Below are 26,334 nucleotides of genomic sequence, written 5' to 3' on the forward strand. Positions count from 1 at the left end.
TGTCCCTTATTTGCCTTGAATGACATTCATGTGAGGTTATGAAGTAGTTCTAACTCAGAACCACATCACAACCTACAGGTAGTTAACTCTGCCGCCGTGGTACCTAATATGTGTTGATCCTTAAGTATTTATATGGTTAGGAATCAAAGGCAAAAAATTGGTTTTATTTTGTTAGGAATCAAAAATATTGTATGATGTCTCAGGGATAGTTGATATGGGAATATAGGTATATAGAAACAACAATTTGAATTTTCAACGTAAATAATTTTATTAAAACTATTCTATTGAACATCACTAACTCATAAACATTGTACATCTGCAAATATGGGTGTCCAATAATAAATGTATTACGATAACTTGAGAGGTTAAAAGACATAATTACACTAAAATACTTTACACAGATTAACACACTTGTTAATTAGATAGAATACCTACTTAATAATAAAATAAATAGCTATTAAAATAAAACATTCTTATATAAAATATTGTTAATACATCAGTATAGAATAAATAAAAATGTATATCAATTTATTTACATAGAACAGAAGGAATCAGAACCAGCGACACAAATAATGACCAAGACATTATCTTTTTCGGTGCTTGATTTATTGAAGGCCAACAAGCAATGAAATCTTTGGTACCTCATCCAATCAAGACTAGTGGCGATGGTTTTGATTTCTTAAATAATTCAATTCCAACTACAGTAAAAATGCATTCGCCATGCAATTTTTAAAATTATAGGTACATCATATCAAACCAATTAAGTACATGTTGATTAAGCAACAAAATTATACCTGTATACTGTACAATAAAATTTACTCGGAAATCATCCTTTACATTTTGTCGTCTCGAACCAATGAAAATTCGCCATCAAAATATTTCTTAAAGGATGTTCCGAAAAATAAATTATTTAATGTTTACGAAAGTTATAAAATGTCACGTGCGGCTAAATGTTCGCAATTAGCGCCATATTTGCAGATGGGCACTCTATTTCCGTAAGAAAATAAAATTCTCAATAAATAAATGTCAAACACTATTAAACTGGTGAGACATTTCACACCATATAACACAATTGCTTACTATAAAAATGATCAACAAACAACTTTGCACCTCTTCTAGTGTGTCAAGGATTCGGATGTGCACATGTCATGAGATTCAATGATTACATATTGCTGCTTGAGCAAATAACTCTGATACGAAGACTTATCCTAGCCATGCGTGAGGTGGGTTCGACTACACAGCGTCATAATATGTATACAATTAGATATATAGCATTTCAACATCACAGATGCACCGTGATCGTCTTATACAATAATTATCTGTATTATATTAAACTCTTAACGATGACGAAGATTCAAAATGTTCTAGCAACCTCAGTAAATTAACATATTGAGTAATATCGCTTTAAATTTTATTTAATATACAATTTACATAGTCAATTGAAGCACGATAAAATGTTTTATAAATAATTAAAGTAACAATTTGACGTACACATAGCGTTCGGCAACGTTGCGGCTAGTTGCTTGCGCTGCACGTCTAACATAAGCGTGTCCTACGGTGAGTGCTAACTGTGTAACAATAGCAACCTGCTCAACAATTTACGCGTTAGTTAAAATTTATATTAAGTTAGAAGTTTAAATAATTTATTATGCTAAAGGAAATCTGATAGGGTATCTAACAAGCGATGAAAAATCAGACTGAACTATAGAGATGATTTAAATGACTAACTAAGCGCAGAGCACTCGCGGCTAGCGAATCGACCGTATTGCTTAGCTTAGAACTGCACCAGCGATGAATACCGTTCATTACAGGTTATCTAACAATTTAATCTGTGAAAACAGAATGGGTATCAAGCTAAATTTTATAAATGTACTTTTCACTAATACAAACTTATATACTTAAACTTTATGCATTGTATGATACTTACTGAAAAAGCAAAATTTGCTATTTCATTCACGAAATATACACACCAGTATATAATTATCAATATTTCATGAACTGTGTTCATCGTTAGTACAGGAGCTCCATGGAGCCCAAGCCGCGTCGCCCCACTAGGAGTTATTGCTATCGGCAGACGTTGACGCCTGTCACTCACTACTTCTAATATTGTGACCTAACTCAAGTACTATCTGATCATTTCACACTTATATCGATATCTATGTACTTTGCGATTTAGTCAAATATAAAAATTATTTAAAAAATTATACACAAAATGTATCATACCACGTTCTATACAGAATTAAATAAAATCATATAATAATACATCGGTTATTTACATAAATATCGATATAAGGTTAGGAAGTATGCATACTCTTTTTCGAGATTTTAAATTTAACGAGGTTGAGTAGACAAAGACATCAAAAATACATTGCGTTTTCACTTAGTCTTATATCTAAACCCAGATTTAACTATTTACCTTATTTTCTTTAATGGCCAGTACGTAGTTTAAACTTTATTTAACTTTGACTATCTCTCCACTATTGCCTAATGTAATACGATTTGCAAAAATAAGTGTATTTTTTACCTTTAACACCAATTTATTGGCGAAATATTATATTTACTACACTTTTACAGACACCTGACTAGTGAAAACGCATAGAACATTCGAGAAGGAACAATCAAGGGGGTCGCATTGCGCGACGGATGGCGAGCGAACTTGAGGCACTAAGGTACAGTACTACAAGCATCTGACCCGGTTTTACCCAGCAGTGATATGATTTGTCTGCTGAAATTTACTGAGACTTGCGTTAATATCGAGTATTTGACTAATAAATTACACAATCAACGACCGGGTCAGATATGTATGGTACTTTACTACATTATTAATAATATTAGGACTTGTTGCCCGCCGTACGCACTATGCTCACACTTATATGCTCTTAAAGGTTGTTGACCGCAAATTAGAAAACGTCTGACGTTTTGTTATTAACGATCCAAATTAATATTTCTTTCTGAAAGTTGGTTCTGAAATTATTCACATGCGGTCTGTTAGTATGTACTTCATTTCTTTATATTAAGTAAGTAAAATGACTGGATTTGATAACAATATAACGAATACACATACGCTTGTCGCATAATTTAGTAGTGTTACGCTAATCCGCTGTTGGTCCATGTTTAAGTACGTAATAATATTGCTATTGTTATTATACTTAAATGTTTTATAATCAATGATTGTATTTATTGAAGAGATATATAAAACTTTTGTACTTGTTTTAAACGAGTGACTATCAGTGGTAACTTTAAACACCAAAATGAATAAGACAAGTTAAATTGAAAAGATTTTTGTTAATAATTTGCGTTTGCGACTAAATCGGCATTGACTAGGCTTCTATTTCTTGCTCACTACTGATTGGCGTTCCAAAGCGTTGATGATCTAGGGAACAATGATGCGCAACATATAACGCTATCTTCCTCACTTCCACGGGATTAAATTTCGCCTAGTATATGAGCTTCAAATCGATCCTAACGCGATAGAAAACTAATTTCAAACTTAACTTGGACCAACAAAAGCGACATACAAATAAGCGCTACAGACTTACAACGCGAACATTATATTTTGCGCCATTCGTTGGCACTATTTCTGTTTTTTGAATTTTTCACTTTAAAGCCTAATTTTGATTACAATACTAGTGCATATATATAGATTTATTCACGTGAAATATTAACTTATTAACTATTTCGTGACATTAGTATCGTAAAGAAAATTGATCTTTAGACCGACCGTGCACTGGGATTTTGCCGTCGGGGCGATTTACTAATCACGGAAAAGCAATGGTCGATTCGGCGAATCATAGTACGTTGCATGTAATAAATTCATACGTTGCTTCTCCGCGATTATAATGGCCGCGATAACAAATCGTGGGTGCATAGTCTATTTCGATTCGCGCCATAAGCCCGTTTAGCACTTTCCACTATCGATGTGCCGCTCAGAATTTCTATTCTCAGATATGTTCTATTTCGAGAATTCCCGCAGATTTCCACGAGAAATTCTCATCGGAAATTTCTTGTGAATTTCCGAGAACATTTATTGATCTATGTTGAGCATTTTTGGTGATTTCGTGAAGGGCACATAGCTGGGTGTGAGTGGGGTACCCGGCAGAGCGCCGCTAGTCGGCGAGCGCGGGCTCGCGTCGCGGGACCCACACGCTGGGCCCGCTCTCGGCGGTGATCACGCTCTTCACCTTCGCGTAGATCTCCTCCGGCGTGTCGCCCGTCACTACCGCTGAGGGGACATCAGATCGCACTTTCATTTCTGACGATTCTCACATTCACATATGGCAAATGGCTGTCAAATATATATGACTACTATGTATGTACTAGCTTTCGCCCCGTTAATTTTCCAGGAAAAGAGATACCCTATGTCCTTCTTCATACTTCATTACTACAAGTATGCAAAATTTCAAGATTTGGTTGAGTAGATAGAGCGTGAAGAGGTAACAAACTTACTTTTGCATTTATAATATTAGTTAGGATCAACTTTTAGGAATAAATTGTGAAAATTGCGTCAAAATCCGTTCCTCGGTTCAAAAGAAGAAAGACAGATACGGAGCGCGTTGTTTTAGCAATATCCTACCTAAAGCACAAGAATTTCATCAACTTACCTGTGAAATATTCAGCGAACTCTTGCTCCATTTTCAAGGCTCGTTCGTACGTTTTCTTTGCTTGTTCTTCAGTCATTCGCTTATTCATTTCCCTGAAAACATCAAAGGAGTTAGCGGTTTTCTGCCTTAGAATAAGATCACTACATACAGTTGTTCCACGGCTTTGGTAAAAGCGAAACAGCTGCCAGCATTAACAATGCAGTTAGGGTTGCCGCAAAATGTGAACTACGTGATAATGTATCTTTTAATTTTTCTAAAAGTTATGTGGAGCATTGGGTAGCCCTCCCTCCCCGCAACTCTCAGCTCCCTCCCCCCACCCAACTGTAGGAGGGAGAAGTCAGCTGTGGATTAACTCTAATTCTTGACTTCTCAAACCTTAGTCAAAATATACTATTAAATACTCACATGATAGATTCTACACTCTTTGGTTTGATAAATATGGCAATCGGGTAAAGCTGCGCCACCTGCAGTCTCTTGATAGCGTTCCCACTCACGTCCAAAATGCAATGTTTGCCCTGAAGCACATTATCAAGTTATATGTAAAAGCAATCAATAGCGAATTTTAATTGAATCCATATTAAAATTATATATTCTGTTTCCTTTTTGCTTGTTTTATTTGTGTTCAAAATTAATTTGGAACAATTATAAAACCAGTTTGCATACATTATCAAATTAAGATTAAACTTAGATAATCTATATTTTTTCGGATTTTGGTCGAAATATTTTTGTTCTAATTATCAATTATCGGCACCCATAACTATATCTAATATTTTTTAGCCCTGCGCATGTAAAAGCGAGAAAGACAGATTTACGCATTTATTTAATTTATTAGGAACACAAACAGGTTGCCGACGTAATTTCATTGACAATATTAGTGAGCATGGTCGCCGTAAAAATTACCTTCTCGGCGACCTCCCTGACGGAAGCGACGGAGGTGCCGTAGAGGTTCTCGTTGTACTGGCCCGCCTCGATGAACAGGTGGTTCTGTATGTCGCGCTCCATCTGTTCGCGGCTCGACACGAAGTGGTAGTCGCGCCCGTCTACCTCGTAGTCGCGACGGGGACGAGTCGTGTCTGAACGGAACAATGACATAGTTTAATGCCAGCTCCACACTGTCGCCGAACTCGCGACACACGCCGATGCGAACGCATGAACATTGCGTAGTTAGTATGCTTTTATTTACCTTAATTACCAACCAGCAATGTACACCGAATCCACCAAAGTTAGGCAAACTCCAACAGTGTGGAGCTGACATTATATATATTTATAGATATTTCATGTGAATAAAGTATTCTTCATGTAATTGTTAATGATAAACTTTTTGACATCCTTTTGTGACAGTTCCAGTTTTAAAATGTCCTTACAGTTTTAACATCAGAAAAATACTATGATAGAAAAATCATTACTCTAAGCTTAAAACACCTAAAAATAAAAAAATACAATCTTTACTCACGTGGTACGCAGCTTCCGAACTTGTCAGGGAATTCGGATATCAAGTCGTCGTTAATTCTGTCCTTCAATGGGCCGAGAATAATGACAGGTCTAGTGTAGGTGATCGTCAACTGTTGCACTGTTTCATACGACAACACCGTTTCGTCTTGGCCTGGAATACAAAGGGATTTAGCTTAAACTTCTCAAATTTTCAAAATAAAGTGATCGAAAACAACGCTGACTTGAGAATGTTGTTGTTGATCCCGATTAGTGACATGAATTTGGTGGCTATTGGATTCGGATACTTGATTTATACAAAATGTACTAGCATTTTCTATGATATTCAGTCAAAAGGACTCTAAATGTAAAATATTACATGTATAATGTAAAATTGTTTTTAAATACATAAAACGATGATAAAATCCATTTATAACCGTGCTATGCGTGCGTACTAATTAGCGTGCAACACCTAATGTGGTACTGTGCTTAAGATTTACCTTTGGTGATGCTAACGTACCTTAATACTGTCCGCAAATAACTATATTACTTTACTTCTAAATACTTTGAAAATTAAAAAAAAAACTGCAGAACAGAAACACAACTTGTAGCCTAACTAAAAGCCATGTTAATACTTAATTTATAATATCTCCAATTGACAGTGACATCAGAATTGGAGAAGTCCGTTTATAAATTACCAGTCCGTTTATTAATTTATATGTACTGCAATAAAAACCTAATTGACAAGAGTTGGCTATATTCCAGTACATGCTCTTAAAATAACTATGACTTGAACAAAAACGTTTCAGCCAGAATTATTAGGGTCTTTAGAGTCTATTAATTCTGACTAATATCTTATTCTAACAGAAGCGATTATACACATTGTAATACAACAATAAATTCAGCGAGGCTAATAAAATAATTACAGCGCCCTAAACCTGTGAAGCGGAAAACTCTAAAAATAAACCAGAACAGTCTGGCCGAACACGAAATATTTTTTTTATCGTTATGGTAACCGTGCTGCTTATGAACATAAAACCTGACGGTTTACTGTACTTTAGAAAAAAGCGCAAATGGGACCAGCATTAAGTTGACTATAATAAGATTAATTTTCAAGAGAAACAGTTTGAATCAGTTGTAAATTAACCTTATATTGTTGAAATTAAGGCTGGTTTTTTTTTGCATTTTTTTCTGAGGTGTCCAGTAATCCGGATATATGTGACGTTTTACGAGAAAAGGCATGGAGAGCAGTCACTTAGCAACCAAGCGACTCCGGTCCATTTCTCGTTCGTAAAACACGGTTGCGATAGGATAACAGGTAATTTTCGCGTTAGGAGCAAACTGTAAACAAGCTCGAATGAGGTATGTCGTGATATCGAGTCGTACGAGCATGCTGGTGGCGTCGTGTCAGAGCGAAGCGCGCGAGACGCGTGCGGCAATGCGGACATGCGCGGCGCCCGGAACTTGAAGCCAGTTCTCTAAGCAGGCCTACCCTCTCGATTTCCATCGGTTTAAGTTAATTGTTTTAGTAGTTCATTTATGTGCCATCAAATTGCAACTGAATAAAGTAGCGTTTTTTTATCAACATCGGAAGCAGTGCCCCGACTATTTTTAAAAGACGCTAACATAAATTAAAACGTCGAGAATGTACACTCGAGAGTTTAAATAAAATAATACCAAACCGAATAACCGGTTTGATATGTCTATTTTTTTATACAGTTTATTTCTATACTAAATTTACTACCGAATATGAAAATAAAAATAGATTTTCTCTAATTTGATATTCGTATTTCGGCATGTTAAATAGAGAAAGTTGATCGGTAGCATACGAGAAAGTAGCTGTATTAAGGTAAAAATAAAAAGGGATATAAACAATATAAAAATGTGCGCACTGGCCAGAACTTTTTGGATTCTCATAAAAATTAAGGTACCTACATGACGAAAAAAATTAAGGTACACGACGAACGTTAAGAGACGTACCAAGAGGAGTATGGGCCGCGTAAAGACTGTCTCCAAGAGCCGTGAGCGTTGTGAGAGGCGGTAGTAGTGTCCTCGTGTGCTTCCAGTGGCCCCGCGCCCCTCACTATGTGACTATCATATCGCTACGTTCCATCGCGGCGACACGCGATAACTGAGCGCGGCGACTTTTTGAAACATGATCCAAACATTTTCGTGAGCTATGACAATTTTCGAGTGCGAAGAGGCTTATTAGAATCATCGCGTTGTATGAATTAAAACTGAACATAAAGAATGACATAAATAATAATTAAAAACTGGAGTGTTATTGAAATGAAAACTACATTTCTAATTGATGATCATAACCAGAATGCGGGAGGTAAGGTATCGGCTACGGCACTCGCAAGCTACGCCTCACTCCCAAAACTTACTCTCGTCCTCGAGATATATGAGCGTTATCTCCTCCATCATGGGAAGTTCCACTCGATACAAGATTTCCCCTACACGTAGAAAAATTAACGTTACACAATTTATTATAAAGTCGGTAGAATGAAATGTCCGCACCATGGACACGGGACTGGAATGGGAAACCGCAAAGTGATTGAAGCCATTAAAAGGGGGGAGAAGTGAAAATCGCCGATGGATTTTGCAGTCACATTTGTATATGTTTCGTAACCAGCATTTGTAAAAAAATCATGAGTAGCGCTTAGAAACATAAAGAGCAAATAAAAATACGTTCTTTATGAATGTTGAGAATGTTGGCTCCGGTTAGGCAACTAGAAGCACGGGACGGCGGCCGGACGTGTCTCAAACCAATCCGTGTGCTCGCTGCGACCATTCTTATGTCAACACTCACTACACGTGGACATCAACTCGTAGTCTCTAAGCTGATATCGCTTGCCATGAAAATACGTTTTTTAACAATTTTGAAAATAAAAAAACGCCAATTTCGTACTACTACTAAACAAAAAAAATTAAGTTTCAAATATTGGTATGATATTAACCTGAACTGCATCGGAATTGCGAAAGCAGACCTGAATAGAAAAAAGACGTTTACTCTCATATGTACCTAGATTTTCATAACCATTAAACCTACAAGTTTCTACTAGAAAGTCTAGAAACATAGTTGCATGGCAAGAGCTCTTGATATAAAAAATAGAGGCTATCTAACACACATAGGTAATGAGTACATAGCTTCTCGCCGGTTCGTCACATAATATTCCAAGCGACAGATACTTGGCGATACTGGCCAAACCTAATGTTTAGGCACCACCATGCGACTCCACTACAAGCGTTTTACTCACACAAATCCGGTATAATTTTGAATTAAGTAACAACATAATAATGTAACTTTATCTAATGACAAATTATCAGATATTTCATGGTATTTAACAAACGAATAGATTAAAAGACAAGTGTTTTCTTGAGATAAATTTTGATTTAGAAATAAACCATATAACGATTTATTTCTAAAATACTTTCTACCTACATTAACATATATTGGCAGTCGGCTATATAATAAATTTAAAAAATCAAATTATATTAACTCTGATTGTTTCAATATTTCAATTATTATTTGGTAGAACTAGGGTTTAAATTAACATTTTCATGCAGGAGCCTTGGAAGCTCCTTAATACATTTTAAGGCTGATTTAAAAGATTTTTCCCTTCAATTGCAATTTCTTTGTTTTTACGTTTTAATGTTCAAAATTATTTAATTAACTTCCAACGCAGTAAATAACAAATTTTGAAACAAGAATAAAATCGATATTACGAATCTGGTTATCTATTTTATCTTTAATCAGTTTTGTCCTAAATAAAGTACCTTGGTATATGTTAACCTGTGTATTTAACCCCAATCAAAACTGTTTAAGACATGTGTCAGTTCGTTACAACGCCAAACAGAGGCGTGTTTTAAATTATATAATATTATATACCATAAATGTATAATTTGTTATGTGACGTCGTTTTAACATAAATGTTATTTACCTCCCAAGTTTCACGTAAAAAAACAGTGGTTAAAAAGCATATAAGTAGCTCCATAATAACCTAACTTTATGGTTATTATATTAGCGTCCGCATGAATAAAAAACTGCGCAATGTAATGACCTACATACAAACAGCGAAATAGCGAATTTAGTAAATATATAGATATACATATAGAGCACTTACCGTCCGCATTTGTGTCCTCCTGAGTGTAGCAAAGCATGAAAGCTGCAACAAGATTATTCACCTGTTACCTATCCGTTAATTAGATGAACAGTTTTCTGTTAAATGATAATTTTTCGACATTTCTTCTCAGCAATTTGTTTCTTCTGGTCGTTCCGAAATGCTAGCAGTTTGTTTGAGATTATCAATACAGATTCTTAAAATTTCAACTGAACAAAATTAAAAAGTTAAAATGAAATTAATTACAAAATAATAGTTTGCCCTATGGTAATTAGTGACATGAGCGTTAAATTTTCACGAAATAAAATTAAGCTAAGTGAACTTTATACATTGTGAGATCTTGAAAGGTTATTCAGGGGATAAGGACAAGTGATGAAGTATCCTTGATATTCCTGCAGTTAATAAATATTAATATCAACTTGAAAATTCAAGAGGAATCACTTAGGTTTGTATCATTGATACACGAACGATGTTTAGACGTGAATAGTTATGGTGCTAACGCACCGTGCGAAGGGGAAAAAATAAGGAAAGTGTATCCTGAGCTCAGACACTTCAAGAAAATGGGAAAACATTAAACAAGGGAGAGAGAGAGATAGAGTAGTATAAGGCCAGAAAAATTATCGTCAAAAATCTAAACTGTTAAATCAAACAAAATAAAGAGATTCCTGTCCCATAGAAACTGAAGTGCTGAAAACTGAAGTGTGAATGTATTATCCAAACAATAAAACTTACGTTCTTGATCTGAACCGTCTTCAGATTTGCCATCCTCCCGGCTCTTCATGAACGGGAATCTCCTGCTGAATGACAGCGTTTTCTTTTTTTGCCTTTCGAGGGTTGACTGACTCTGTAATTGAAAGAAATTTTAAAATGTTTCATTTGCCAAATGTTTGTAATGAATCATCTCAAGATATGACGGCTGTTTTGCATAGTGTATCATCATAACCCGTTGTAGACAAAATCAATGTGTGAAACAAATGTAGTTGATAATATGCCCACGGTCAAATTGTGCGAATAAGTGACCAGGGTTAGCGCCAAACTCGTAGTTAGTAGTTTTGGGATGGATTAAATGGCGCACATACTTTTTTCAGCTAGTAATTTTAAGGTAACTAAATGTTGGCGGGGTCGATTTCAGCGGGTGGCATAGGGAATGGACATACTGTATGTTATTATTATTTATTAAACTGTGGTGTATATAGATCGTGTAGCCACTTGTGTAGTATAGTGACCTGCGACTTGGGCGTCGCCTGCTATCCTGAGTCGCTGTAGTCCATAGCACAGTGAATATGACAGATAGTATAGTGTACAGGTAGTGTAGTGTACAGATAGTATAGAGTACACATGATGTAGTGTATAGATAACTAGCGGCCCGACCCAGCTTCGCTCGAGTGAAAACATAATAAACTATACCTCTAAACCTTCCTCAGGAATCACTCTATCTATTGGTGAAAACCGCATGAAAATTCGTGCAGTAGTATTTAAGTTTATCGCGAACAGACAGGATGTTGTTTTATAATATGTATAGATAGATGACCTGCGTGTTGGGCGTGGCCTGGCCCTGGAACTTGACCTGGCGGTCGCGCGCGCGCTGCTTGCGCTCCCAGCGCCGCTTGGACGGGATGATGCCGATCGCGTCCGCGTCGCTGTTGTCCAGCCTTCTGCAAATCATAACGTCATAATAAGCTTCCACTTCACGTACATCCCGAATAGTTCAAGAAAAAAGTAATAAAATATATGCGTCGGTCGATTCGCCATGTAAGCTTTTGTGTCACCATCATCAGACATTTTTAATATCCCCACTGTTGGGCACTGGCTTCTCTATGAATAGATAAGAAATCCTTCTTATCCATTCATAAAGAATCCGCATTGGGACCGGATGGTCCCAATGCTTTCTCTCACGACAGAATTTTCATTAAAATCCCCATACCTGGCCTGCCACCACTCGTCATCGGAAGCGTTGGTGACGTGCAAGATGTCTCCGTAACGGAACGGAAGTCCGCGCGACGGCAGTCCGTCGTCCTTCACCGGGTCGTAGTCGAACAGGGCCCTGTAATCATTAACCGATCATAATCATCAATCGATATTTAAACAATTCTTTCGTATTCGACTAATGCCGGCTCGGATTTTCATTGCGGCAAATAAAAGCATTCATACAAACTAAGCAATGTGTAAGCAAGAAACTACTGAGTGCGGAAAGTTGTAGTATGATATTCGGGAAAAAAAATTATATGTGCCTACGAAGTCGCGCGTCAATAGCTAGTTGATAATAATAGTTTGACACGACATGACGTATTCAAAACGACATGATTCTTACGATTACTGCCATCTAGCGGCTGCAGTCGTTTACAAAATAGTGAACTAAATAGCTAGTGTGTACAGGTTTTCTCACGATGTTTTCTCTCACCGGAAGCAGGCGATTGTCGATGAAAATTACCGTACATAAATCTGATTGGTTCACAAACTCTTGTGGCAATATTTGACACTTACCTCACATACAAAGATCTTTTTTGTGACGTCCTCAGAAGGGTATGCTGTTTTAGTTCATTGATTCGTGCTTCGAATTTGTTGTATTCCTGTGGCCTGTACACTACTGTCAGCTTCACATGCTGTCCAGTGCTCTGAAAAAAATATATTTAGAAATTAATAAACATGTATTATAGTTGTTTAATATACATGTATTATATTTGTATAATACATGTATATTAAACTACTAGCATCACTATAGATTCCGCATCCCGCTATTCTATACGTGCTTAGATCTACAAAACCACGCAACGGATTTTTTGAAAAAATATCAACTAACTTGTGGTTAGAATAGGACACCACATCCACAGATGATGAGCTTAGCAATCGTTGACAAGAATCAGGCATATCAGGTTGACGTCAGGCGCATCTTAAGTTTTTAGGTTATTTTTTTTACGCGAACACACACAACCACGAAGAGCAAACGAGAATGAGAAAGAAAGATAGAAAGAAAGAGACTAACCTTGAGCGCCTTGGCCGCCTGTTCGTGTGTCGCATGAGTGATATCCACATCATTGACCGCTAGAAGTCTGTCCCCTCGTCTCAGTTCCCCGGACCTCTCAGCGGGTCCGCCAGCCAACAAGAAGGACACGTAGATCCCGTGGCCGTCTTCCCCTCCCACTATGTTGAACCCGAGTCCAGCCCCCCCCTTTTCCAGATCCACCACCCGCGGCTGCTCTTCGCTGCCGTCAGGGGCGTCCTCGCGGCGAATCGACTTCGTTGTGCTCGAAGCTGTTGACATAGTCTTTGTGAGTCTTAGAAAGATTGTTATCTGTATTGTACTAAATAGAAGTACATAAACTATAATTAAAAATGTTACATGTCCAACATAAAAGATTATAAAGTAGCATAAATGTTCGGTGACACTACACACGCCTTTTACTTAGCAAATGTCAGATTTAATCGAATCAATGTAACCGTAAAATTGTTTACTAACGAAACTATTTCCATGTCACTAGTATCGTTAAACATTAAGCTTAATTAAATGGCATAAAATAGTTTCATTCATACATCGACTTCAAGATAAAATGTTCACATGTGATGTCATTTAGAAGGAGCTCAACTGGCTCGACTAAGCAGCAGAGCAGACTCCGCAAGTAGAAAGGGCCTAACTAAACAATCCTCGAGGGAAGGAAGATTTGGCATGGCATTTTCGTATGTGATACTCACGCGTGTGGGGCCTGGAGGAGGGCGGGGAGGGCTGCAGGTGCCGGGGCCCGGGCACCAGCACGAGCACCACTCGCTCGCCGGTAGCCTTCAGCGCACTCACTGCGTCCTCGTGCGTTACGTTGGTAAGCTCCACGTCACCACGCTGTCGTATAAAGTCATATTTAATTTTATTATTACACACAATAGATTACTAAAACAACTTGTAAATTAGTATTATTTTTTGGTGTAAAATGTTAATACTTCACGAATTTTCATACGGTTTCATCAAGAGATAGTGTGTTCCCGAAGACGATTAATTCAATATGATTTTATTCGAACGAAGCCGACAACATAATAGCTTTTTCCCGCGGCTGCCTCAGCGGCATAAAGTAGCAAATGTCACTCCAGCCTTTCTACTATGTCCACACCGAAAATAACCTCAATCAAATGCTCCGTTTTGACGCGAAAGGACATACAAACATGTACATGAAACAATAATCTGAAAAAATAATGAGCGGATTTTCATGCAGTTGTGAATGTATGAATAGTCTATTCATTCAGAAAAAATATTTATAATCATCAATAACAGTAAACATGAAGATACGAAGATGTGTCATATTTTCATATTCAATTTAGATAAATTAAATGTCTGTGGCAAATAGTTATATAGTCATATTGGGTGATCTTTAAAAAAATCACAACATACTTGGATATATTGTAAGAAAAATATAAATATTTCATATAGACATAATCACTTATTGACATTTCCTTATTAGGTGTAGTGTATGTTATGTAATCATATACCACGCAACGCAGTTCGACTCGTGCGCGTACAATACAAATAACTTGGTCAAGGGCAATGCCTCGTTTGTTCACATTGCAGCATCCCACATACCACAAAAATGTCATTCAATAACATATGTAATCAGTGTCAACAATAATAATGCGAATATTGAAAACAAAATTCATCTTATATAACAGGTATGTATATCATTTTTAAGGATTAAATGTGCCATGGTTAAAAATACATTATGGTCGATTTTTATACAGACATATTTCTATAATCAACTATTTAGATCAACAAAACATATACAAAACACCATCCACCAGGTGCTATTATCAGCAATTGGACATGTAGCTATTTACAAAAAAGTTACCTTTACTCATGGAACCACAGACAACCCTTTCTGGGATAAGTCCGCCTTTGTACGTATCTCTATTTATTTTACTGCTATCTCTGTATGTGTTCTCTTCGTGCAACAATAAAGACTTTATAAACTAAACACATGAACTTACCGACGTATTCTTGACCATAAGTAGTTTATCGCCGACCCTAAGCCTGCCGTCGCGGTGAGCCGCGCCGCCGGCCATGATCTTGGTGACGTAGATGCCGTTGTCCCCGGGAATGTGCTGGTTGCCGAGCCCCCCCGCTATACTGAACCCGAGCCCCGACCCACCCTTTGCCAGCTCTATCTCTATCGCGTCTTCCACGTTTGTCACGTGCGTCGTGTTAGCTGTGTCTTCTGTCGCTCGACGTTTTATTTTCTGTTGAAAAAAATATCGTGTGACGTTTCTTTTATTCATAAATTAATTAGGTACTGTATTTGTTAGACTTCTGTTGCTTGTTGTTTTATTTTCTAATGTTGCAACATTTCATTCTAATTTTGTTTGTAAATTAATTAGAATTGACCAATTAAATATTGACCAGCTTTTTTAAGACTTAATTTAGTTTTGTTTCAAGATTCAGAGTTCAGACACACAGAATTCAATTAAAGTCAAAACTCTATGCACAAATTAATAGCATGTCAAGTTACACTACTTGGATTTTTATGTCCTGGTAATAGCGGCTAATCTGCAATGCTTTTGAAAAAAATGAAATTTTTAACCTTTATACTTATAATATAGAAGAAAATTTGTAGACTTACAAGTCTCACTGTGTTTCCAGCCTTTTTTAATGCATCTACTGCTTCAGCATGTGTTACGTTTTCTACATTCGTGTCATTAACCTAGAATAAATATAATAGTTAATATTAAGTTTAATTTCCTACTTCCTTAACAAAATGTAGTTACACAAATAGAGAATTAATTTAGCAGCATAAGGATTGCTAATAGACTACAGTACAAAAAATCTTCATTGAAAAATACTTGGGATATTTAAAATTACTATATATATAAATTACTGTAAAGAGCAGATATTTGTTCTTTTTGAAAGCTTGCTAATGTTCTACTAAGTACGCCGAAGACGAAGTGGAGAAGAAAAACTAAAAAAGCGGACCCTATGCTCCGCCGCTTGAAACAATCAGAGAGTATTCATTTGTAAATTATTGCAGTTTTCCAGCCACAAAGTGTACCTGTAATATGGCGTCATTGATTTGTAACTGGCTGGCGGCTGCCGCGCCGCCTGGTATTAGTTTAGTGACGTAGATATTTGGGTCGTCCGCCACGTGCGGGTTGTCGGAGCCCCCGGCGATGCTGAACCCCAGCCCGGCGCCCCCGGCCCGCGACAACACCACTGACAGGTATGTGTAGCCATTTTGTGTATGCTCTGTGCCACCACCCTCTATACCGTTTATCTGTAACTTTCGTAACAATAATATTAAAACATATTCTTAACAACAAACACCATCTATAACCTATGTTGTTGTAGCAACTGTCAGTTAAAGTTTAATTTATCGGTGTTTGTCGAAGTATTATTATAAGATACTAAGTCTAGGTACATAAGAAAATAATTTTAAAATTTTGTCAAGAAGACACTTTTGAAGTAATGAAAATATAGGCATATTGATATTATAAGTTATGTATTTTAGACAAGATGTGCTTAAAAATTTTATAGTTTTAACATATTTACCTGCTTCATTTCAGGTGCAGGTGTAGCGTGTACCTGCAATTCATATAAAACAATAATATGAGACTAGCTTAACATAAATACTAAATACAAATCACTTGCAGAGATTGTATATTACATTCTACAGATATGTATTTTGAAAACTTTACATATTATGTACTTGCGTCTATGGATCACTTAATCACACATAACTTGAATAACAAAATCCTATGACTCATGACAGTACACAAAACATTGTTTCAGAAAAACATATTGGATGCCAGTTGACCATTGTAGGCCAAATATAGAGATGTTAAGTGGTTGGAATTATGATCTGTTTAACTTTGGTTCCAACACAATATTATTATAATAATGGTACATCCATGCAGGGTTGTTCACATTTAATAATCTTAGCTAATCTTCTTAATATACAAATAGAAATTAAAGTAATAAAATATTGTAGTAATTATTCATTCAATTGAATATTCTGTGGAAGATGGGAGGGAGTATCATTAAAATATAAAACATCTGGCAGATGTTGATTGGGAGATAGTAATAAAAAATATAACTATGTCAATACTTATATTTGCATTTATACAATCCATATATTTTGGAATAACTAAGTAGTTATGTTTAATAAGTATCTCTTAAGAAAAGGCAATAATCGCTTGAACTACACAAATCCTCATAGAGATAAAGTAATTGCTTAAGACATTAAAGTAGGAAATGTTTTTGTAGTTGTTAAGTGTTTCAACAATAGCAGCTGTTGCAATGGTGAAATTCTTCTCTAAAAGTTATGGCTCAAGGATCTTATAGCATCAATGGGGACACTTACCGTATCAAGATTAAATAAGGAAGACACTTTCCGTAGGAATCCATTGTGGGTTTTTTTCTTCCGTCTCTCAGTCATTTTGAAGATCAGGTGTGCATAGCCTTTAGGTAACTGGTTTCCGTATTATACTATGTACACTGCATGCATGGTTAGTTACACACTGGTGTCCACTGTCTGCACCTTGATGTTGTTCCAGCATGCACCATTCTCTACCTAGAACCCATTGCTAATTTGCACCAAAACAGTTCAAAGTATGTGACCTCATAACGGTGCAAGCGACCTCTTTTCGCATTGCCGCGTAGTCCCATAATATAAGCCGAATATCATATTAGCTCAGAAATTATAGCAATCCTTATCTAATGAATGTAATAAGTTGGAGCCGAGCCCTTTTTCTGATAGCGAGTTTAGTAAATACATGTACGGCAAGGTATTAGGAATGTTACCAACTTGCGTTCGATAGGATGGTATGAATGTCAAAGCGATGAACTTTAATTAGAATGTCCGTGTTACGTTATTAGTGTGCAATTTATGACAATATTTTATAAAATAGGTAGGTACAACAGCGAGTAACTGCGGATTGTTACAAGCAAAATAAAATTCACAAGTTGCATTAGTCTCACCATGAATTACGATTGTTCCCAAAGTGTAAAGAAATTACTAAACGTTTAAAAATAGATTAGTGTTTATTAAATGGCCTTACTTGCGACGAATACGAAATAACAGCAGTTTGAATGTCAAAATTTTGTGTGCAATATCATTTCACTGATTATCATCAACGAGGATACTTTCAGCCGTTGTAGCGTTCGTACGTCATTGGCACAATTCTGAAATTTAACGGCACAAAACCACACAACCAAGAAACGTTAGCGTACATATCGCCGAAAACTTGTACTATATTTTAGGTTATAAATAGTACTACGAGACGCGAAACACCAACCATCCGCCATTACCGACCCGACCACTTGCCACTTGTTGTAGGCATTTTGTAGCGTTCGTCAGCCACCTTCGTAGCGTAGACGCACGTCACGTCATCAAAATGAAAAAAAATCCAATAGGTAGGTACCTACCTAGGAAGATATAATTTGCCTTGCCTTTAGCAATCGATCTTTTTGTTTTAATTTCAGACCAACTCAATAGATGGCGCTTTACAAAAAAATCATAATGCCGCAGTCCGAAGAACTTGGCGTATTCAGCATACCTACATTACTGTTTTTCATTGTGCTTAATAAAAACACTCATACAATCTACGCAATGTTCAGTTCGGCGAGATGTTTCGCTATAATGTATAGCCGGCATAATAAACAAAATTAAGTGACATGATCGTGTTTCAATATGTGTATGCCCATGGTTTAAAATCTATTTTTATCTAGTTTTCTTATGAATATTTATATATTTTTATTAAGAAAATAGGGTTGGCGCCTGAGCAAAAAATTAAATGTTTAGATAGACCGTCATGTATATTAAACAACCCTACTTCCTGCATTTCCTGTCACGCTGCCTTCCGCTTCCGCTGTTAAATTGCTACAAAAATTCAAAAAGTTTGGTTGAAGTTTTACTGCTGTACTTAGTAATTAATTTTCGTATTGCAGGAAGAATATTTCACTATTGCAACACTTGCTTACTAGCACTATACTACTACTTTTGTGTAATACCGTAAATACAAGATCAGTTATCACTCTGTTATCTATTATTGAAAAAAGTTATAGTATTAAATTAATACCTACCTTCTTTTCATCGGTAACTCCGCTAGGTGGAGATGATGCATTATGTCGTATTGCATTCTGCGTTAAAAAAACATTATATAAGTTTTTAATGTAAAAATGATATAAATATAAAAAAATGTTGCCTTACACTGAGTTTGATGATTTATATAGGTATAGATCATACCTGTGTCGATTCTGGCGATTCATTTCGGGAATCCACTCTCCTGTTGTTGTCCTGTAGAAAGGCATTTGAAACCGACCTGTATTCACTCTCTTCAGCTGGTAGAAGCTGCAAAATAAATTCGATACAAAGTATTAATTGAAAAAGCAGGCCCTTATATGGAGTCCTAATAATCAAAAAAATAAGAAAGATAATTGTAAAATTATTGTCAAAATTGATCACAGCTATAAGCGTATGAATGATTTAGTAGACATATAATCAGTGGCGTAGCTTGTAACTTTATACCAGGGACCCAAATTAGAAAATAATACGCGACAAAAAGAGGCAAAAAAAGATCGATGCCCGAAAGCAAACAATTATCGACTTAAAAAGAATGAAAACCTTTTTCGGACTTCCATTGTGGTCTAATTAACCTGGAAAGTTTACGAACTGAAAATATGCAGCGTCAGTTATTACTATTTTATGTAACTTGCGCCACTACGGACATTATGTTCAGACATATGTACATAGAATGTAACAAAAAGAAGTGTTTGTTTATAAGTATCAACTTAAAGGATCTAAATACATATATAGCGTTCTTACCCCCTTCATACTTATAATTATTGGAAGTGAATACACCTTTACGTACATAAGAAAAATAAATAAATAATAAATTAATCTATACTATTATTATAAAGAGGTAAGTGTTTGAGAGCTTGTATGTTTGAATCTCCGAAACTACCGAACCGATTTCAAAAATTACTTCACCATTAGAAAGGTACATTATCCAAGATTGATATAGGCTATATTTTATCTCAAAATTACCACGGTAATTCCTAAGTTCGTTATCTCGAATATGAATCCAGAAGCTTAAATTGCATGTTTACTATAGTAATAACAATTGAAAATATATCTGATAGACATTGAAAATCCTAAAATAAAGTAGCGCGTCCACAGATATATATAAATAAAATTACTATGGAGGCTGGTAACCTGCCGATATAACTGATACTACGGATGACGTGAAGATAATTAGGAACACTGTAAGGAAATAAAAATAAACCTTGTTCCAGTAAAGCACCGCGCGCGGAAAATGCTCGATAAAATTATTGACAGAACCTAGTTTTACCTGCCTAAAGGAGATGGTAGATGCTAGGTCTCGTTTTCGTTCGTAACTTTTTTTTATAAATTGTTTTCATAAATTGTTTTTTAAATCTATATCATGATTGATGCCGACTTACATTTTTTTTATTGTCTCAGTATATAATTTATTTTGAAATGTCTCTCAGATGGGTCCAAAAATTTACTTCTGTAGAATTGACAAAAAATAGTACTTAAGTAGGTATTATGATAACATTACTTAAAAAAAAAAGCGTTTCGAATACGAATGTGCGGCTTAAACGAGATCTAGGTTATACCCCTCGCCTTAACAACTTTATGTTCATGGAAGTAGTTCGCTGATAACGTTGCTGTTGCTATTCATAATCCATAACTTGTTTATGTTGCTTGATTTGTGTTATTTGTAGGTTAGGACCTGGGTTTCTTAAGAGTTATCATGAAGTGTAAATATATTATAGCAAAGCGCAAGGAGGAGACGCGACGCCCTTTATCACTTTATACTTATAAAGTGATAAAGGGCAATAATGTTCAGCTTTTGCCTTGCAGTGCAAAATAACGTTGGGAGATTTTGATTTTGATTTTATACTTATAAAGTGATAAAGGGCAATAATGTTCAGCTTTTGCCTTGCAGTGCAAAATAACGTTGGGAGATTTTGAAAAAGTATAATTCCAGGATAAATGGTAATACCATCTCTATTTGAGCACTATAAGCGCCTTGTATTGGGTGAAATAAAATAACGACCACCCTGAAATATTGATCAGAAATACTAGGACGTTAGTTTTTTGTGCGACCTAAAAAAGCTTGCGCGCCCTTTTCGTACACCGCTGAGGCATCATTTTGTATGCGGCACTGGGTGGTCTGCAGGTCTACCCCTGCAGGTCACGAAACATACGTAGCAGTTACTAACGTAGATACACATGGTGTCTCTATTTCTCATATCATGTAGCCATCGTGTAAAAAAAAGATAGAACGTGTGGACGCAATGACATTTTTACGTGTTTTATGTTTCGTGGTAGCTATCAATATTTCTTCCGACTCACCTCACGAAGTCGAAGGTTGTCCGCTTCCCATTTATTGGCTATGCGTATTGTCTCCGCTGTCTTCTGCTGCACAGACTTGGTGTCATCTAATAGTGTAAGCTCGTAGAATTCTTGGATATCTGTAATAAAAATTGTGAACTGGTACCTAATTCTGCTAATATGAGCAGGTTATTATATAATCTTTTGAACTATACGATAAGAAACTTATATAGTTCTTATACCATACTATAACCGCAGTCTTTGCCAGTTACATTTTACTTGATGATCATACCAGCTGTGTAACAAATCGCAGTAAATGCGTTTATGTGCTGTCAATATATGCTTTCAAAATTCAAAAAGTTATTCTCAACTGTTTTTACATTCACTCTCTTTATAAAAAACATTTTTTATCTAAAATACTAATCTTATATACTGGTAGGTTAAGTATCGCGTGAGTCGAGTTGCGTCGGAGATCGATATCGAGCGGTGGCCGACGACCTCAATGCTACACAGAATGATGGAATTATGCCTTTAACTATCATATTTTAAAGGTTATAGACAAATTACCATTATTGGAACATAGTAGGTTAATGTTTTAAAACGTTTATTGAGCAGCGTGCAGCACTCATGAAAGTCGAACGATAACCTGTGCGCCTGCATGAATCAAAAATTTACATTGTAGTCATTTATTGTACTCTGTTTTTATGCTCCAAATAAATAGCTAGTTCAAATCTAAGTGAAATGGTACGAGTAAGAATTTGTAAACTAAAACTGTTTCAAACTCACTATTAAAAAGTTATTTGTTAGCAAACAGCAAGGCTGATCAAGTTTTGACCGCCCTAGGCACCTATTTGTTGTGTAGTGCTTTCCACTAACATGATCTATAAAAATTCTAGTTAGATCAAAAATTAAATTTATAAATAAATTATATATAGTAATAAATGCTTAAGTACAAGTAGATAGTTAATTATTGTTTATTATGACGTTCGTACAGGCACAGAATAATCAAGAGTAGGTACTAGCAGCGCATGCCAAAGATCGCCGATAGTTAATTGCCAATCACCTAGGTTTAGACTCAAATTGTATTGACGAGCTCTGGTGTGCCCAGTGACCCGTATATTGTGATCTGGGTCAAACGGCCCATCGCACATGCAGCGTAGTTTACAAACGCACGGTTCGCTATTGTTTTTAATTGAAAGTTTTTTAAACACTATACCAATTACTTTTTTATATAGTGGTCGGCTCAAGGTAGAGACCTTTGGAAGACAAAGGTCCTTTGTCCAGCAGTGGGCACAAATAATACCTATTACTTCAAAATAAATAATAATATAATTACTACTCTCCGTGAGTACAAGTACGAGTTCGAATCTCGCGCGAAACTAAATTTAAAAGTCTAAAAAATTTCGCGCGTATTTTTGTTCTTGGGTAGGTAGGTACTTACTGTATGAACCGTCACTTGGTTTGTCCGTCTGTCTTGCCCTTTTGTCCGGTACGTAAGTCTAACTTTAGACCATGAAGGCTTATATACCGTTATTTCATGTATGATTGTCAATATACAGATCTAAATATGAATATACAGAATAAAATGTCCTGAGGAAACCTACACACTACCCGAGTAAGCGACTACTGTTTGCTATAGGTACTTATGGTTTTTTCAGATGCCTTCATAAAATCTGAAATGCAGTAGGTCACAAGCTCGATAAGAATAATGAATAAGAAGAAGAAGCAGTTAGTTACATTAAAAAGATAGAATAAATATTGTTGATTGAGGAGGCAATAGGTATACATATTTTTTTGGTTTTTCAGACACACTGAAATCCATTTCACGTTCCGAGAAATACAGTGAGCCCTTGATGACGTATTATACTCGGCTGCACTGCTATCTAGTACAAAGCAAGGCACATATATACAAGGTTAATCCAATGCAGGCCTACGTGGTGAATTCTATCTAGCTAAGTATACAGCCAACTAGCCCCCGCTCGCCTCGAGGCATTGTAGCCGCAATCACTACCACCATTCAGTTCGATTTTCTCTAAGATTATTCCATACAATCATTAATTTATAGATATACTAAGGTCTCTCTAAAGTAAGACAGACAAATATTTTTACCCATAGCAAAGAGTTTCGGATGAGTCAGATTGGATTTCTTGTTCAAGCGACATTCAGGTGAGAAGTAGATAAACATTCACTTATTTAACACAAAACATTGGATTATTTTGTTGTAATGTCAGATTATAGTGCTCTCCCGTTTCAGAGGCCAAGATCCACTTTGGGGTCACTGGGCCAGAGGAGCACCTAAGTAAGTAATATCAGGATTATATGTATTCTAGTATTATTTTCTTAGCCTTAAAAAAATCTACGGAATTAAGAATGATCCAAGAAAAACACCTATTGATAAATCTCTCGGTGAAATTAATAATAAACGACATGGTGTTTTATTAAAGTCTGTATCAAGACTATTTTTTCAGAATAGGTATACAAATCTAATAAGGTTTCTAGGTTCAACCAATAAATCTGATTAGCAGTAGAGCTCTTGGGATTGAGACGGACCGATACCTACATGACCTGTTGTTACATAACAATGTTGTTCATTGCAACAGCTAAATATAATGCGGATCACAATAGCAGTTCGTGGTCAAGGAAGACTCAAGAGCAGCGGTGACGCGCGGACACGGGTAGGTACCTATTTATAGCTTAGCAATGACTCTCTTGTCTTTGACAACGAGCTGTCAAAACATGTTCGATTCGCTACTGTTTGAAATGAGTAAGTAAATTGACGCGGGAAAAGATACGTAAAGTATTCCCTTCCGGCATGCATGACATATAGGCTTCTCACCTCAAAGCGATACAATTTTTTTTGTTATCATCATAGGTCAACAAAAAGAAAAAATCATAATATCACACGATAACATTTAAATAGCAAAACGTATTTTTAAAATTTCTCGGTTTAGGACCCGTTAGGAGCGAATGATACAGATACTGAGCTCTGTCAAATCAAAATTTACTATATTTAGTAGGTAAGTATAGGTACATGAAAGTTTTTGAGAATAATGTAGGATATTTGTTATATTTCCACACTGAATCTCGCGAGGTTTTCATCACCGGTATTGATTAAAAAAATTGCCTAAAACAGATTGATGAGGTAAAAATAAAACAATAACATACCTAGAAGAGCTTGAAATAGACGCGATTTGAATATCCTGATGACCCTTTCGATGGCCAGTCGTAGCTGTCGGTCCTGTGGTTTCACCAGTTTACTGTGGTAGTCTTCCAACAGTTCCAATGCTCGATGGGCCTCTGCATCACAAATACGAAGGACCAAATTACAACTTGCAACTGCCTTATTCGAATCTCCTTACTCTAAATTTCATGTTTTTCATAAAAAATAGGCAAAAAGAGATAAAGTGGGTACATAAATATTTCGTTGCTTTTATGATTACTTTTTATTGACATAAGTATGTTTACTCATGTAAACTAGGGGTTTCTTTTTTCACTAGTTTGTAGTTTGGGTAGATTAAATTTAGTTATTTGTATAAAAATAAGACAATAGTCCAGCTGGCATAGAACTTTTGCGGCAACTATGTGGCAACACTGATTGCCTGGGTATCGACACGGGTATCGCTATTAAAACGCGAACAACAAGGGTGCCTTGCTTAACGATAAGTAGTAACCCTCAAACACCCTCAGCAAATTTACGATACATCAATAGTTTAAGGGTAGGAAAATAAGCACATTTATTAAATCGATAATGTACGATACTCATTTTACAAACGTAGGTAGTCTGTCTACTTTCTTATTCACATATTTAATTTACCTTGCTTTCGTACTGGCATCACGGCACCACCCCCTCACTTAATTTCAGAAACCCACCAGGTATTAGTAAAAAATAAAAACTAAAAAAACGTATTCACAGTAAAGATGGTACGTTGAACATCATTTTATAGAATTTTAATCATATCTAATAATATAGGAATACGACATATTCTGTTAAACGACGAAAACATTAGAAAATAAAATACGGAATTATACGCGGCGGTGATTCCGCTCGTAAGGGCCATCGAATACTGTACCCAATGGGATTGGTCGATTTTCTGCGTGACGTCAGGGGGTGGCAGCATAGACAATGGGAAACGCAGAGGGCTGGGGTGAATCATTTGTGTCGGGTTGCCCTACCTTGAAGGGATACGTACACCATATCTCTTAAGTAAGATCTGAAATAGATAGATATATTATATTGTCTTGTCTGGTCATCAATAAACAGATTTTCAAATTGGACTTGGAATATGTAAGATTAGAATATCCAACAAACATACATTTAAATAAAGTTATCTTCTCTAGTAAGTAGCTCTAGTAAGTATGGCAAGACATACAGTTCTAGATTGTTTAATATTACACGTTTAGTAATCAACACTCAATCAATATTGAAATTCATATTAGTACCTACTTACGATGGACCACCTATTATTCCGGAAAATAATACTGTTCCCATGGGAAATTGACGCTGGCGAAGCCGCAAGTAAAAGCTTTTTAAAGCAGATTATGTTTAATTACTTAATCATACATCATTTAATCTAGATAAATTTAAATGAAACTAAAGTTTTTCCCGCGGTCCGCGCTAAGGCCGTATTCGGACGAACGTTATTAGGTCGGGTTATAGTTCGTTTGTAAGTTTTGCTGCATTGCTAGACTAAGACAAATCCAGCAATGTAAGCAATGAATGTAGGTACTTCGAAACTGTCGAAGTTCGGTGAACTGCTTGCTTTCACCGAACTTCGACAGGTGATATACCTACACTTCGAGATGTGGCCGACAGTTACATTAAGTTTGTTGGTAAATTCAGCTTTGTCCATCCAC

The 26,334-nt window shown here is 36.2% G+C and overlaps 1 protein-coding gene and 1 long non-coding RNA gene across 13 annotated transcripts; one reads left to right on the forward strand and one right to left on the reverse strand.

Moving 5' to 3' along the window:
- Nucleotides 1–243: 243 nt before the first annotated feature.
- dlg1 (discs large 1) lies at nt 244–25,543 on the reverse strand. 12 transcript variants are annotated; one of them, XM_053756211.1, is made up of 23 exons: nt 25,295–25,543; nt 24,646–24,777; nt 21,502–21,620; nt 19,366–19,470; nt 19,203–19,259; nt 16,671–16,703; nt 16,174–16,395; nt 15,748–15,828; nt 15,119–15,367; nt 13,844–13,985; nt 13,137–13,405; nt 12,638–12,768; nt 12,078–12,197; nt 11,685–11,808; nt 10,886–10,997; nt 10,157–10,198; nt 8,990–9,019; nt 8,417–8,485; nt 6,055–6,204; nt 5,502–5,674; nt 5,007–5,116; nt 4,602–4,693; nt 244–4,222 (listed from the first exon to the last, which is right to left on the reverse strand). In XM_053756211.1, the coding sequence occupies exons 1-23, from the start codon at nt 25,311–25,313 to the stop codon at nt 4,107–4,109; spliced, it is 2,697 nt and encodes an 898-aa protein (XP_053612186.1). In that variant the 5' UTR covers nt 25,314–25,543; the 3' UTR covers nt 244–4,106. The 12 variants fall into 12 exon arrangements, with proteins under 12 accessions (XP_053612186.1, XP_053612185.1, XP_053612188.1 ...); XM_053756210.1 differs by having other exon boundaries at nt 16,174–16,401; XM_053756213.1 differs by lacking the exon at nt 8,990–9,019.
- On the forward strand, nt 18,404–19,153 carry LOC128676227 (uncharacterized). Its single transcript, XR_008405392.1, has 2 exons — nt 18,404–18,533; nt 18,603–19,153. It is a non-coding gene; the product is annotated as an uncharacterized LOC128676227 (long non-coding RNA).
- Nucleotides 25,544–26,334: the final 791 nt, after the last annotated feature.

The sequence above is a fragment of the Plodia interpunctella genome, chromosome 16 (assembly GCF_027563975.2).
Source record: "Plodia interpunctella isolate USDA-ARS_2022_Savannah chromosome 16, ilPloInte3.2, whole genome shotgun sequence".
NCBI lineage: Eukaryota > Metazoa > Arthropoda > Insecta > Lepidoptera > Pyralidae > Plodia > Plodia interpunctella.

Coding starts and splice junctions, on each gene's coding strand:
- dlg1 (XM_053756210.1), bottom strand. Junction 16,402..16,670: donor CTGCACCTGAAATGAAGCAG/GTAAATATGTTA, acceptor TTGTTACGAAAG/TTACAGATAAACGGTATAGA. Junction 15,829..16,173: donor TCAATGACGCCATATTACAG/GTACACTTTGTG, acceptor TATTTATTCTAG/GTTAATGACACGAATGTAGA.